Genomic DNA, 15,408 nt, shown 5'->3' on the forward strand with positions numbered 1-15,408 from the left:
TACTGTCACCTCTTTCAACCTCCACACCTTCATTCTCGGTTGGTACTTCACCCGGCGAGCTCTCCTCGCACCTTTCACCCTTACGTCGCAGACAACCAAGTGGTGCTGTGAAACAGCCTCCTCCCCCGGGATCACCTTTGTGTCCCGGAGGTGCCCCCTATCTCGCCTACGCACCATCAGGTAGTCAACGGTTGTCGTCGACCCACCTGACGTGTATGTAACAAGCTTATTATCCTCTTTCTGGAACTGAGTATTACAAATCAACAAATCAGCTCCATCAGCAAACTCCAAAATCCTTTCACCTTCTCTATTTCTCACACCATATCCGTAACCCCCAAGAACTCCGTCAAAACCATCCATACTCCTTCCCACATGTCCATTTAGGTCTCCTCCTACCACAACAACTTCCTCATCTTTCACGTTTTCCATCAGCATCTCTATCGCACACCAGAACTTGTCCTTCTCTTCATCGCTTCGACCAACCTGCGGAGCATATCCCGAGATGATGTTCACCAAGAGCTTTCCAATCATCATTTTCACCATCATCAACCTATCACTCACTCTAGTCACACTCACCACACTGTCTACAAACTCCTCAGAAAACAGGACACCAACACCATTCACACCCTCCAGGCACCCTTGCCACACAAACTTGTATTTCTCTCCTTGCCTACCCTTCACCATTTTCACACCACTTCCCTTCCATCTCGTCTCTTGCACACAACATATGTCCACTCTTCTTCTGACCAATACTTCCACCACTTCTCCTGATCTCCCAGTCATTGTCCCTACATTCCATGTCCCAAACCTCAGAAACCGATCTCCACTTCGGGCTGTACCCTGCCCACATGTAGTTGTAATTGTCATGGTTCTCTTTTTGAGGCAATGTTTTTATGGCCGGATGCCCTTCCTGACGCCAACCCTCTTAGTCGCCTCTTACGACACGCAGGGATACGGCGTACCTATTCTTATCCAGGGTACACACTGGGTGAGAGATCATTGATGAAGAGCAGAAAAAGCACAGGGCCCAGAACACTGCCTTGAGGACCTCCAGCCTCAACAGGAAGGGGAGATGAGAGAAACCCATTCAGGGCCACACGTTGACGACGAGCAGAGAGGAAGTCCGCAAGCCATGCGTGGAGATTTCCATGGATACCATAGGAGGAGAGTTCGATGAGCAGAGCGGGGTGCCAGACTGTATCGAAGGCACGTGATATGTCTATGTCAAGGGAGACAGCTCTGATTTCCTGTTTGGCATTGAGGACCTCCATCCATTGTTGAGACAGCAGAAGCAGCATGTCCAGAGTAGAGTGACCTGGTCTGAAACCAAATTGTCGATCAGAGATCAAGCCATTGGAGAAGAGGAAAGATTTGATGTCTGAAGCAATGATGGATTCCATCACTTTGCTGATAATTGGGAGAAGACTGATTAGTCTGTAGTTGCAAGGATCTGTTTTTGCACATTTTTTGTGTAAAGCAGTAATGTTTGTTGATTTCCAAGCTGATGGCAGATGACTTTGGGCAAAAGAGAGGGTGAAGAGAACAGAGAGAGGGTGAGATAGAGCGGCAGAGCAGGATTTTAGGACCCGTGGGCCGATGCCGTCATGTTCATTTGCAGAATCAGAGTCGAGGGGTGACAGAAACTTCTCCACCTTGTCAGGAGAGAAGGACACCTTAGAAGGACACACCACACACCTCACCTCAGAAGGACACCACACACAGAAGGACACCTCCAGGCGCATCTGGGTATGACTGGGTACAGAGAGGGATGGGTTTGGGACACAAGATTTTGAGGCAAACACAGAGCTGAGGCATTCATCTTTTTCACGTGCGGAGTCAGCTGTGTTTCTATTTGAGGTAAGGGAGGGGATGGAGGGGGAACAAACACCAGAAACAGATTTGACCAGACGCCACCAAGATTGGTTTGAGAGGGATGCCACTCTGGGTGGGTTTGGGTACAAAACGCCACTCTGGGTACAGAGAGGGATGGGTTTGGGACACAAGATTTTGAGGCAAACACAGAGTTGAGGCATTCATCTTTTTCACGTGTGGAGTCAGCTGTGTATCTATTTGAGGTAAGGGAGGGGATGGAGAGGGAACAAACACCAGAAACAGATTTGACCAGACGCCACCAAGATTTGGAGGAGGGAGACAGGTTTGAGAGTTCAGTCTTGAGAGTAGAGATATATTGTTTCCTGGCTCTCCTGAGGATAGACACACACTTGTCCTGAGGGTAGACAGTTGGGATGATACAGTCTGTGTCTGTTGTGTCTGTGTGAAGGGGAATGGCAGACATTGTCATTCTCACTGGCTCTGGTGAAAAGGCAGAACAACCCACTGGAGGAATCCATCCTTTGAGCTGGGAAGCTGACATTTCAGCACAATAGTGAGCACTTGCTTTGGCAAAAATGGTATTTTTTGTTTTTTGATGAATCAATTAATTGATTAATTAGTTAATTAGTATCAGTTTATTAATCACTTATTTATTTTCTTTCTCATCTGAGCAATATCTCAGGCACCTTTTGCGATAAGATATTTATAAGCTGATTTTTAAGCGATAGGATATTTATATACTGCATAAGCTGATATATATCAGACTGTATAAGCTGATACTTGGACACGACAATGACCGTCATTTGGCTGTAAATTGTACTTTTCATTTATTGTTTAATTGATTAATCGATTAATTATTTAATTAGTATCAGTTTATTAATCACTTATTTATTTTCTTTCTCATCTGAGCAATATCTCAGGCACCTTTTGCGATAAGATATTTATGAGCTGATTTTTAAGCGATAGGATATTTATATACTGCATAAGCTGATATATATCAGACTGTATAAGCTGATACTTGGACACGACAATGACCGTCATTTGGCTGTAAATTGTACTTTTCATTTATTGTTTAATTGATTCATCGATTAATTATTTAATTATTCGATTAATGACCGACTTAATTTTTTCTAAATTGCAGATTCTGATGAAACAGTGTTGCTTTAGGTATTGTATTGGCCAATTGATTAAGAATTTAATTATTTTACCTTTACTTTATATTTATTTCGTTATTAATCACTTTTTTATTTTCTATCTCATCTGGGCAATATCTCGGGCACCTTTTGAGCGAGGAAGCTGATATTCGGACACGACAATGACCAAGTGTTGTGGCTCTGAAGTATTTTTGATTTATTGATTTAATTAATTAACCAATGTATTATTTATTGATTAATCAATTAATTGTTTATTTTTTCGATTAATGACTTTTTAAATTAATTTTCAAAAAGATACACCTTCAAACGAAACACCAGTGGTTGAGATATGCTATTAGCCGATTGATTAAGAAATTATTTTACGATCATTATTTATTGATTTTATTTTCGCAATCCATCAATAAGTTATTGTACACCTGTCCCTCCCAATACAGTGTCTATGTGCTGCATGGCGGTGTCACCAAAGGCGTCCCGGCAATGCCGCGCTGGAGGGTGTTATTTATTTATTTATTTATTTGGCATGTAGTCCAGGGGCCAATACAGATTTTGGTACCACCCAAGATCAGCAAACAATTTTGGTATTTTTGTCTTCCTTCATGTCTCTAGTTTATATTTTGGTATGATACCCCTGCCTATCTCGTATCTTAATGATAGTTTTCACTCTGTAAACAAACCCACCTCCATGTAATCTGGAAGTTGAATTTTAGGGGAGAGGGGTACCATTTTTGCTTATAACTTCAGTTCTACTGAACATACTTCAACAAAACATAATTCATTGCGAAGCTACATCATATATCTACACAACTGTATTATATTTTCATCTTTAGTTGTCAGGTGACTTCCTCAGAGGTCAAAAGGTCATGTTTCAATTGCAAAATCGAAAATTAAGAGTGTTTTTATTTTCAACTGATCTGATTACTATTTCGTGATATGTAGATGCTGAAATTATTTCATAATGTATAGATAAGACATTGTAGATGATTTAAAATAACACATCATTCACAAAACTGCAACAATTAACCCTATGTTACCCTTTTTATGCAAGCATTATTTCTTCGATTTCCGAATTTTTTTGTCATTGTCTGTACAAATGTGAAACCTGCTTTAAATAGGGCATTGTGATACTAAAATAATATTGTGACTCGTAAATGCTAAATGAAATATGTCTGATGCCTTGCTTTCCTTGGAGGATCTTGCAGGATCAGGACATGATTGGTGAGAATGACTCCAACTTTAGTAATCCTGATCTACAATTACCAAGAATCAGGAAGGATGAAGCTGATATTCAGTCACTTGTTGAAATGATGGAGTCCAGCTGGATCAGTCCTTTCGATCCTGACCATGAAGACATTGTCAGTTTGTCGACTGGCATTGCTGCACCTCCAGATGTTGCTGAAAACCTCATTGAAGCCCACCAAATAGGTAAAGATGCTTATGAAGATTTCAAACAAGCGAGGATGGAGTCAGACAGTCCAGCCATAAAGTTTCATGACAGGATTACAAAGAAGAAGCTGAAAACATTCTCAGACATTGGCAAGAAATCACGTACCCTTGGCAACAGAAAGGAAGTTATCCTCAAGGCTGATAGGAAGCTGTTTGGGCAGATGATTCTTGTTGCAGAAAGCAGGCAGCTGCACATGGGTGAAGTTTTAGCCCACCGCTTGGACCTTTGCCTTGGGCCCGAGCCAACATTGATGGGTCTCTTTGTAAGACCAACAAGGCTGCTCTTGCCAGGGTGTTGGAGAAGCATGTCTCACCAGCAGAAATAATCCCTCAACCTTCAGCCACTCTGATAGATGGAATGAGCCTGGTCCAAAAGATGAAGGGGAAAGACAAAACGTTCTCCCAACTGGCAGAATCAGTATTGGCTCAAGTTATCCATGAAGGTGGTCAGAGCAAGCGCATTGATGTTATCTTTGATGTATATAGAGAGATGTCCATGAAAGATTTGGAGAGAGCAAAGAGAGGCGCAGATTCAGGTATTGAGCTAAGGAGCATTGCGCCTGGCCACAATATTCACCAGTGGAGGAAGCTTTTGTGTAGCTCGAAAAACAAAACACACCTCATCAGGTTCTTTGTGGAAGAATGGAAAGGTCAACTTGAGGAGATCAAGGAAAAAGATCTGTATGTTACCTGTGAGGATGTCTGTTTCAAGCTCACAAGGGACCGATGGGAGGAGGTTCCGGGGCTATCAAGTACCCAGGAAGAAGCAGACACCCGTCTTCTACTCCATGCTCTACATGCAGCTGAATCAGGCTACAAGGGTATCGTAGTCACAGCAGAGGACACAGATGTAATGATTATAAGCATTGGAGTCAGCAAGAGAATTCCATGTCCCATGTTCCAGAAATGTGGCACCAAGAACCGCACAAGGTTCACTGACATCAGCAAGCTAAGTCATGCACTCGGAGATAATGTCTGTGCTGCTCTGATTGGAATGCACTCATTTACGGGCTGTGATACAGTCAGTGCTTTCACTGGGCATGGAAAGTCGGCCATGTTCAAACAACTGAAGACTAACAAGACCTCTCAAGACACATTCAGAGAGTTGGGAAGGTCCTGGGAGGTCTCTGATGAACGATTTGGAAAGCTTCAGGAAGTAACATGTCGGATGTATTTGCCTTCCACAAACACAACTCAAGTCAACAAGCTTCGCTTCCAGCTGTTTCGTGCAAGGCGTGGAGAAGTTGACTCCAGTCAGCTTCCCCCTTGAGAAGATTGTCTTTTCATGCATGCCTCACGAGCAAACTATCAGGCTGCAATCTGGCAGAGGTGTTTGGAGTGCAATCCTCGTGTACCCGATCCAATGGCTCATGGATGGAAGATTCATGATGGGGATCTGGCCATTGAGTGGATGCGAGGTACACCTGCACCAGAGGCTGTGTTGGACCTGCTATCCTGCTCATGTGTACGATCATGCAAATTACGAATCTGCACATGCCTTGGAAATGGTCTGAAATGCACACACATGTGTAAGCTTCAAACCTGCAGCGACCAAGCAAATTAACTAGAACAAATAGAGCTGCATGACAGTGATGTGGACGATTGTGACACCGACTGAGTTTGTCCCAATGACATGAAGGAAACTGTTTGTAGTCTAAACGCACTTCAAATAACAAGATTGTAATGTATGAGCATTACCTAGATGGTGTTCACAACAAGTACAATGGCTTATTAGACAATTTGAATATTTTTGTACATTATAGGTGGGGGCGGAGTGATGTCACTTCCGCTTAGTAATGGCGTCACGTGCCCTAGAGCGATGAAAACAATCACGCCGCGCGCTTGCAGTGTGTATGCTTTGTGTTTGTAGACTTGCGCAGGAAAGTGCTAGATTTTGTGTTGTTGCAACGGTTTAACTTACGACTTTCGTCACATACTACTGGCCACTTATATCAGCATGTCTTACAACTATTTTGACAATCTTCCAAGCAAAGCTCAAGAGAGATACGAGACCAAATTATCGGCAATTGGCCTTGCAATTTGTCCATACCGGTTACCGGCAAGTGCGTGGATCAACGACCCGACGGCCTGGCCGGATGTTCAGTTCGCGGATCTGTCCATGTTCCTCACGAGCACACCAGGTATGAAAGTACATCCGGGTACTTTCACCCTCTGACACCTGACAACCGAACGGCCGATTAAAGCAAACACGCGTAGCAATGCGTGCGTACATGTTTATACATGCGCGATACACACAACAGTTGCTTCCTTATATTTTCAGTAGCTGTGATGTCATGAAAATACTAACTGAAGTTAAAAGTAATAGTTTTATATTTAAACTTACCCAGCTATGCAAGTGCAGTGGGTGGGCAGCTTATAGTAACAGCTATACAACTTATATACAGCAACAACTTATAGCTTACAGCAATAGGCTTATAAGTCACTGGAGGCCCATCGGTACTTCACTGCTGGCTTCGTGCAGACAGTACATCATGTCAAGTCTGCAACAGGGTTGATTATCTTGAAAGCTGATGTACGTCAATCACAGCGGGCTAATGCCGCTTCACATCGCCCATTGCTAGCCACAAACAGTGACGGAGTCGTGCAAGCTGCCCACTGCACTTGCATGGCTGGGTAAGTTTAAATATAAACTGTTACTTTTAACTTCAGTTAGTATTTTCATTACATCACAGCTACTGAAAATATAAGTAAGTAACTGTTGTGTGTATCGCGCATGCATAAACATGTACGTACGCATCGCTATGCGTGTTTGCTTTCATCGGCCGTTCGGTTGTCAGGTGTCAGAGGGTGAAAGTACCGGGATGTACTTTCATACCTGGTGTGTTCGTGAGGTACATGTACACATCCGCGAACTGAACATCCGGCTGCGCCGTCGGGTCGTTGATCCACGCACTTGCCGGTAACCGGTATGGACAAATTGCAAGGCCAATTGCCGATCATTTGGTCTCGTATCTCTCTTTAGCTTCGCTTGGAAGATTGTCAAAATAGTTCTAAGACATGCTGATACAAGTGGCCAGTAGTATGTGACGAAAGTCGTAAGTTAAACCGTTGCAACAACACAAAATCTAGCACTTTACTGCGCAAGTCTGCAAGCACAAAGCACACACACTGCAAGCGCGCGGCGTGATTGTTTTCATCGCTCTAGGGCACGTGACGCCGTTACTAAGCGGAAGTGATCTCATCTCCGCCCCCACCCATTGAAACATATCCTGGTGTTGGCTTAGCAGCTAAGGTGCCAGCTTAGGATCCAAGGATCCTGGGTTCGAATCCCGGTCGATTGCTGAATTAACACCAGGGGGGTTGACTCAGCCTGCCATCCTTATGAGGTCCGCAAATTGAGTACCCGTTCACTGGTAATTCCCTGTTTGTCGTAAAAGGCGACAAACAGGGTTGGCGGCAGGAAGGGCAGCCGGCCGTAAAACATTGCTTCAAAAAGGGGACCAACAAAAACAACAACAACCACGGTGCCCGAAAAAGGCCAACCCCCGCTTTGCGGGGAAAAATGGCCTCTAAAGGTTTTTTTTTTTTTTTAAATTGAAACAGAGATAATGAAACTTATTTACTTATTTTCTGATGATTGTTTAACCTGCTTATCTATATTATAATAGCCGTAGATGATTCTGTCTGTCTGTCTGTCTATCTGTTGGGTGTCTGTCCGGGGTGTGGCTTACTCGGTTTGCAGAGTAGCTCCACCCATAGCTCCACCCATTCTGGGAGTGGCTATAAACAAATATCCACCATTTTATTAACTCGCATAGCTTTGAGTCCTGTTTTGTAGGCCCGTGGTGTCTTGCTCTCCCCCAGTTTTATTTCAAATCAAATTCGATAAATCATTTCATTTTTCACAGTCGCTAACATAGTTTTAGACTCGGTTGAAAAAAAACGGGAAGAAAATCCGATGAAAGTTGCCGTTTATAGAACGAAATGAATTCTCAAAGGCCTGTAACTTCAAGGCCATTGAGTCTCTCTCACGCCTTTATCTCCAATCTAACTCACCATATGATTTCATTTTTATCGATGGTTTTACTTTTAGACTCGGTGTCAGCAATAATTGAGAACAATCCACACACGCGGGAAAATGCAGAGATATATTTTTTAAAATCGCGTCATGGTGTATCATACACCGCCCAACATGACACCGCCGGCAATGTGTCGATATATATTAAAAATTCGCTTTTGCTTTTCCGTTATGATATATTACTATTTCGTTTGATGATAGTCGTCACAAAAACGTCAACAATGATGCCGACATATATTTCTTCGTTTTTATTTCATTCAACATATTAGCCGGAAGTAAAATATGTTTCAGGAAATTACCGAGAGATATTTCTTCGTTTTTTTTATTAGTTATGTGCGCATACACTTTAAATAGGTTTATTTGAAATCTTTAATTTTCCACAAACATTCCACACACGCGGGAAAATGCAGAGATATATTTTTTAAAATCGCGTCATGGTGTATCATACACCGCCCAACATGACACCGACGGCAATGTGTCGATATCTATTTTAAATTCGATATATCATTTCATTTTTCACAGTCGCTAACATAGTTTTAGACTCGGTTGAAAAAAAACGAGAAGAAAATCCGATGAAAGTTGCCGTTTATAGAACGAAATGAATTCTCAAATGCCTGTAACTTCAAGGCCATTGAGTCTCTCTCACGCCTTTATCTCCAATCTAACTCACCATATGATTTCATTTTTATCGATGGTTTTAGAGTCGGTGTCAGCAATAATTGAGAACATTCCACACACGCGGGAAAATGCAGATATATTTTTTAAAATCGCGTCATGGTGTATCATACACCGCCTAACATGACACCGACGGCAACGTGTCGATACATATTAAAAATTCGATATATCATTTCATTTTTCACAGTCGCTAACATAGTTTTCGACTCGGTTGAAAAAAAACGGGAAGGAAATCCAATGAAAGTTGCCGTTTATAGAACGAAATGAATTCTCAAACGCCTGTAACTTCAACTTCAAGGCCATTGAGTCTCTCTCACGCCTTTATCTCCAATCTAACTCACCATATGATTTCATTTTTATCGATGGTTTTGGACTCGGTGTCAGCAATAATTGAGAACATTCCACACACGCGGGAAAATGCAGAGATATATTTTTAAAAATCGCGTCATGGTGTATCATACACCGCCCAACATGACACCGACGGCAACGTGTCGATATATATTAAAAATTCGCTTTTGCTTTTCCGTTAAGATATATTACTTTTTCGTTTGATGACAGTCGTCACAAAAACGTCAACAATGATGCCGACATATATTTCTTCGTTTTTATTTAATTCAACATTATTAGCCGGAAGTAAAATATGTTTCAGGAAATTACCGAGAGATATTTCTTCGTTTTTTAAAATTAGTTATGTGCGAATACACTTTAAATAGGTTTATTTGAAATCTTTAATTTTCCACAATATAATTTACTTGCCATTTATCATTTGATGATTACGAGACAAATTCCTCTTGAGGATCGTGACAATTCATGCGCTGCGTGGAAACTTCTATTTCCAAAATGAATGAGACGATCGATGAAGAACGCAGACTTGAACAGGATGCAGCAAGAAAACGAATGAGACGGGCGAACGAGTCCATCGACGAACGTCAATGCAAACTTGCGGGGTCACCCGTGGGAATCCCACGGGCATGGATGTGTGTGACATTTCGACATATTGAGTTAGATGCTGCACATTCATTTTTACAAAATGGTTACTGGCAAGTCATCAGATCCAGAAATGGTGTAAAAACCACCGTTTAGAGGCCATTTTTCCCCGCAAAGCGGGGGTTGGCCTTTTCGGGGACCGTGGTAGTTGTTGTTTTTTTGTCCCCTTTTTGAAGCAATGTTTTACGGCCGGATGCCCTTCCTGACGCCAACCCTTTTTGCCGCCTTCAACGACAAACAGGGAATTACCAGTGAACTGGTACTCAATTAGCCGACCTCGGAAGGATGACAGGCTGAGTCAACCCCCCTGGCATTAATTCGGCGATCGACCGAGATTCGAACCCAGGATCCTAAGCCGGCACCCTAGCCGCTAGCCCAACACCAGAAATGGTGTCATGAACACAATTTATTTACGCACAAGCACAAAAGCAAGACGGGCCGATTTCCGATTCCGACGGGCCGACGGGCGAGACGGGCCGATTTCCGATTCCGACGGGCCGATTTGGAGCAAGAAAAAGAACGAGACGGGAGAAAAAGGAGAGAAACGAGACGGGGAAAGCCGATTGGAGAGGCGAGTGAGGCGCGATTGGAGAGGAGTGTGAGGCGCGATTGGAGAGGAGTGTGAGGCACGATTGGAGAGGAGTGTGAGGCATGATTGGAGAGGAGTGTGAGGCACGATTGGAGAGGAGTGATTGGAGGGGAGTGTGAGGCACGATTGGAGAGGAGTGTGAGGCACGATTGGAGAGGAGTGTGAGGCGCGATTGGAGAGGAGTGTGAGGCGCGATTGGAGAGGAGTGTGAGGCGCGATTGGAGAGGCGTGTGAAGGATTGCAGAGGAGAGGAGTGTGAGGGATTGGAGAGGTGAGGGATTGGAAAGGAGAGGGATGTGAGGGTTTGGAGAGGAGAGGAGTGCTAGGTGGAGAGAGGAGAGTGTCAGGTGGAGACAGGAGAGTGTCAGGTGGAGACAGGAGAGTGTCAGGTGGAGAGGAGTGAGGGGTCACATATTATGTGAAATAACTAAATTCACACCATTTCTGGATCTGATGACTTGCCAGTAACCATTTTGTAAAAATGAATGTGCAGCATATAACTCAATATGTCGAAATGTCACACACATCCATGCCCGTGGGATTCCCACGGGTGACCCCGCTAGTGTTCTTATAAATGTGTAACTTTATACCAACGCTTGCGGGTATGTCAATGATAAAACACATTGGAGACATATTCATTGGTTTTCCAAAAATATTGTCTGGAAGTCATAATATATGATATATACAGTCATTTTATATGGGGGCGGGTTTGTTTACAGGCAATGACTAAATTTTTCGGAAATCGAAGAACCAATGCTTGCATAAAAAGGGTTAATGTGAAGTTAATTGTTGAAGTTTTGTGAATGCTAGGTTATTAAAATCATCCACAATGTCCTATATATACATTGTGAAATAATTTCAGCATCTACATATCACGAAACAGTAATCAGATCAGTTGAAAACAAAAACACGCTAAATTTTCGATTTTGCAAATGAAACATGACCTTTTGACCTCCGAGGAGGTCACCTGATAATTAAAGGTGTAAATTGGATTACAGTTGCGTAGATGTATGATGGAGCTTCACAATGAATCATAATTTGTCAAAATATGTTCAGTGGAACTGAGGTTAAAAGCAAAAATGGTACCCCTCTCCCCCAAAATTCAACTTCCAGATTACATGGAGGTGGGTTTGTTCACAGAGTGATAACTATCATTAAGCTACGAGATAGGCAGGGTTATCATCCCAAAATATAAACTATAAACCTGCAGGAAGACAAAAATACCAAAATTGTTTGCTGACCTTGGGTGGTACCAATTTGTTAAAATATCGTATTGGCCCCTGGACTAATGGGGCGGTGTACTTTGAATGGAGCTCCACTTGTTTTAAATTAATTTTCGGAAATTTGTTCAATTCGATTTTCACTTGGAAGTTGTAGGTTACGATGTGCAGATAAAGGTGGAAAAAGTCTTATTTAATGCATTTTAACTCCAGGCTGTAAGGTAACAAAAGGTTAAAATATTGAAAGAGGGTGTAGACTTTCTGTCGGCACTGTACGTATAATGGTGTAAAGATAAACCGATAAGATTATGGGGTCAAGAGGTCAAAGGCCAAAAGCCAGAGGTCACGTAAGGTAAAAATTATGTTGCCACACTAACTTTTGAAGCAGCGATGGGATTTTGGTAGACGTATACATGAGAATGGAAAGCGGACTGATGAGACTTCACCATGAAAAGGTCAAAGGTCAGAGGTCATGTCAGGTGAACATGTGATGCTTGATAACAGCTGACGGGATTTAAGTGAAAGTTGCTTCAAATATGTACAAACCTCCATCAGTGAATCCATCCAAGATATATATTATTTGCGACTGAAAGGTCAAGGGTCAGAGATCGCATGAAAACCCCTGTTCATGTGACACCATTGGCTATGGTATTTTAACGAAACGAAGTGCATGTCCCATGACACATGTACGGATTAGATATCGAGGTCAAATTATCTTGAGTTTTTTGGTGAAAATCAGAGTAATGATGATGATGTCCACTCCTGCATTTTCAGATGCATATGGCTGCCATAGCAGTTTCTTGGCTGTGGGGCACAATCCTGGATGGGTCGCCACTCCGACACAGGATACTCGAATGGTTCATTTTAAACTCGTACTCATTTTGCCAACCTCGGAAGGATGACAGGCCGAGTCAACCTCACCTGGAGTTAACTTAACGACCGACCAGGATTCAAACTCAGGACCCGAGACTCCCAAGCCAGCACCCTAACCTTTAACACCAACACCAGGTTTAGGGTCAGAATAAGTAAAAGTTTATTGTGGGCAGAGGCTTTTCGGGTGGCGTCGAGACGTTGATTTATGTCAAGTTTCTCCATATTCAGATCAAATTGTTGGCAAATCCTTCATGCGCCCACTTTGTCCTCACTCAATGTTTCCCATTTTAAAACTTTCTTTTATCCCAATTGGAAACCGCTTTCTAAAATCAAGGCTGGTTCTTGATACGTGAACCCCCCCCCCCCCCCCCGTTTCCAAACCAACACCACAGGTCCAAACTCGAACCTTGGTGCTGGCTTAACGGTTAAAGGGGGTGGCACACAATCTTAGGGTCTTGAATTCAAGCCCCTGTCATGTTGTCGAATTAGCACGAGGTGGGTCAATTCAGCCCATAATACTTCCAAGGTTGGCAAAATGAGAACGTTCTCCCTGGTAAGGGGGCATTGCATCAGCAGTACAACCGTGCCCCCAGAAAATGATTCAGCCAATCGGCCACAGGCTGCATCCGAATAAATAAATAAATAAAATACCCCTGAGGGTGGAAGTTATTTTCCAGCTTCTCAATTTTTCATGGTTACAATCAAGTATCCTCCATGCCTACCTGTAGTAGCAGGTATCTCTGTAGCTTCGCTTTTTCTGTAATTGTAGATTGTTGACACAGAAACGGTGTAGTCGGTGCCAGGAGGGAGGTTTGAAAAGGTGATGTATGTTTGCCCTGTGGTTTCATTTACTTTCATGATGTTGTCAATGATCAACATCACAAGATATTCATAACGTGCTTGGTTTGTATCATTTGGGTTGGTCCAGGAGATGGAGAGAGATGTTGAGTTTTGTGTTGAAATTTGGGGATTTTCAGGAGGTGATGGATCTGAAAATGAAAAAGAAAGAAGCAAAAGAATGAGTTGACATCAACAAGTAGTTTTGTTTTTGGTGTAATTGAGCAATACCTTCAACACCATCACAACAAAAGGGAGAATTCCTTTGCAATCCATGTGGATTACTAAGTTTAGAACCAAGCGGAACCTCAAGCCTCAAACCCGAGCGGAACGCCCTCTTCTCCAAACGCTTAATTCGAACCGTTCGTCGTCCGTCGGTCGTTGCTGCGGTCTGTGCTCGGCAGATGAACTTACAGATCGGATTGATGGGTTGTCGACTAACATCGGTGATTCTGTTAAGTTTCAGTAATGGTGAAGTAAATACTGCACGCTCGATTTGTCATTGAGCACAGTGAACACTGTATTTACTTATAAAAATTATTTATTTATTTTTTGAATACAAGATCGAGGCTCGTGTAAGAGCGAACATTAATCACAAAAAGACAAACTAAAACATAAATACACAACATAAAGGGAGCGGGAGACAAAATGGGGAGAGAGAGGGAAGCACACAAGTACAACAGCAGAGAACAAGGACATCGGGAGATCTGTGGGAGGGAGAGGCCTTGGAGAGAGGAGGAACGGCAAGGGAGGGGGGGGGGGGGGGGAGGGAGAGGTGAACTAGAGCTTCCAGGGAAGCAGAACTCAACTGACCTGACTGGTTTCTAAGTTTGATCAAAATCTGTTAATATTTGTGGATGCCAGAGTGTTAACGTCGTGTTCATGACCAAACGTTTCTGGGCCCTGTGCTTTTTATGGTCTTCATCAATGATCTCTCCGACTCTCTTGAAAATCCTCTCCATCTCTTTGCTGATGACTCTACTCTCTGTCGCTCCATTCTTCATCCCTCAGATCGGCAGTCTGCAGCCTCGTCACTCTCTGGAGACCTGGACAAAATCACAGACTGGGCAAACAAGTGGAACATGTCTTTCAATCCTGACAAATCTCACACTCTTACGATGTCTCTCCGAAAAGACCGACTGGACAACCCTCCCATCCACTTTCTGAATAATCCTCTCCAAGAAGTTCTGTCACTTAAACTTTTGGGTCTCACTATCTGCCATGATCTTTCCTGGGAAAACCACATTTCAAATCTGGCCTCCAAAGCCAATCGCCGACTGGGCATCCTCCGTCGTGCGAAGTCCTTCCTTGGCACACCTGAGCTCCTCACCACGTACAAGGCTTTCATCCGCAGCTCAATGGAATACTGCTCTCCCCTCTGGGCTGATGCTCCTGCCTCACACCTAGCTCGTCTTCACGCTGTTGAAAGCAAAGCATTCAGAATCATTGGAATCTCCCATGATGAAGCTAACTCCAAGGACCTCTCACTCACTCACCGCAGGCAGGTTGGTGGTCTTTCCGTCTTCTACCGACTCCTCTCTGGCCTTGCCCCCCCCACCCCCCAGCTCTCTCTGGGCTCTGTCCCGCAAATATTCCTACAGGTCGCACAAGATCTGCCTGCAACCCTCTTATGGTTAAACTGCCAAAATCAAGACTCTCTGCTCACCTTCACTCCTTCATTCCTCTTTTCTCCCGCCTCTGGAACAAACTCCCTCACTCTCTTCAATCCCACTCCACCCTCCAGGTCTTTAAAACAGC

The 15,408-nt window shown here is 43.3% G+C and overlaps 1 protein-coding gene across 1 annotated transcript in view; it reads right to left on the reverse strand.

The window, feature by feature from the left end:
• LOC137428036 (receptor-type tyrosine-protein phosphatase H) overlaps positions 1 to 15,408 on the reverse strand; it is a 329,265-nt gene that overhangs the window by 196,952 nt on the left and 116,905 nt on the right. The window contains exon 8 of the mRNA XM_078777499.1: positions 13,536 to 13,802. Coding sequence (XP_078633625.1) covers positions 13,536 to 13,802 — 267 coding nt within the window. The remainder of the gene's footprint in view (positions 1 to 13,535; positions 13,803 to 15,408) is intronic.

The sequence above is a fragment of the Myxine glutinosa genome, chromosome 5 (assembly GCF_964187855.1).
Source record: "Myxine glutinosa chromosome 5, kmMyxGlut1.1, whole genome shotgun sequence".
Lineage (NCBI taxonomy): Eukaryota > Metazoa > Chordata > Myxini > Myxiniformes > Myxinidae > Myxine > Myxine glutinosa.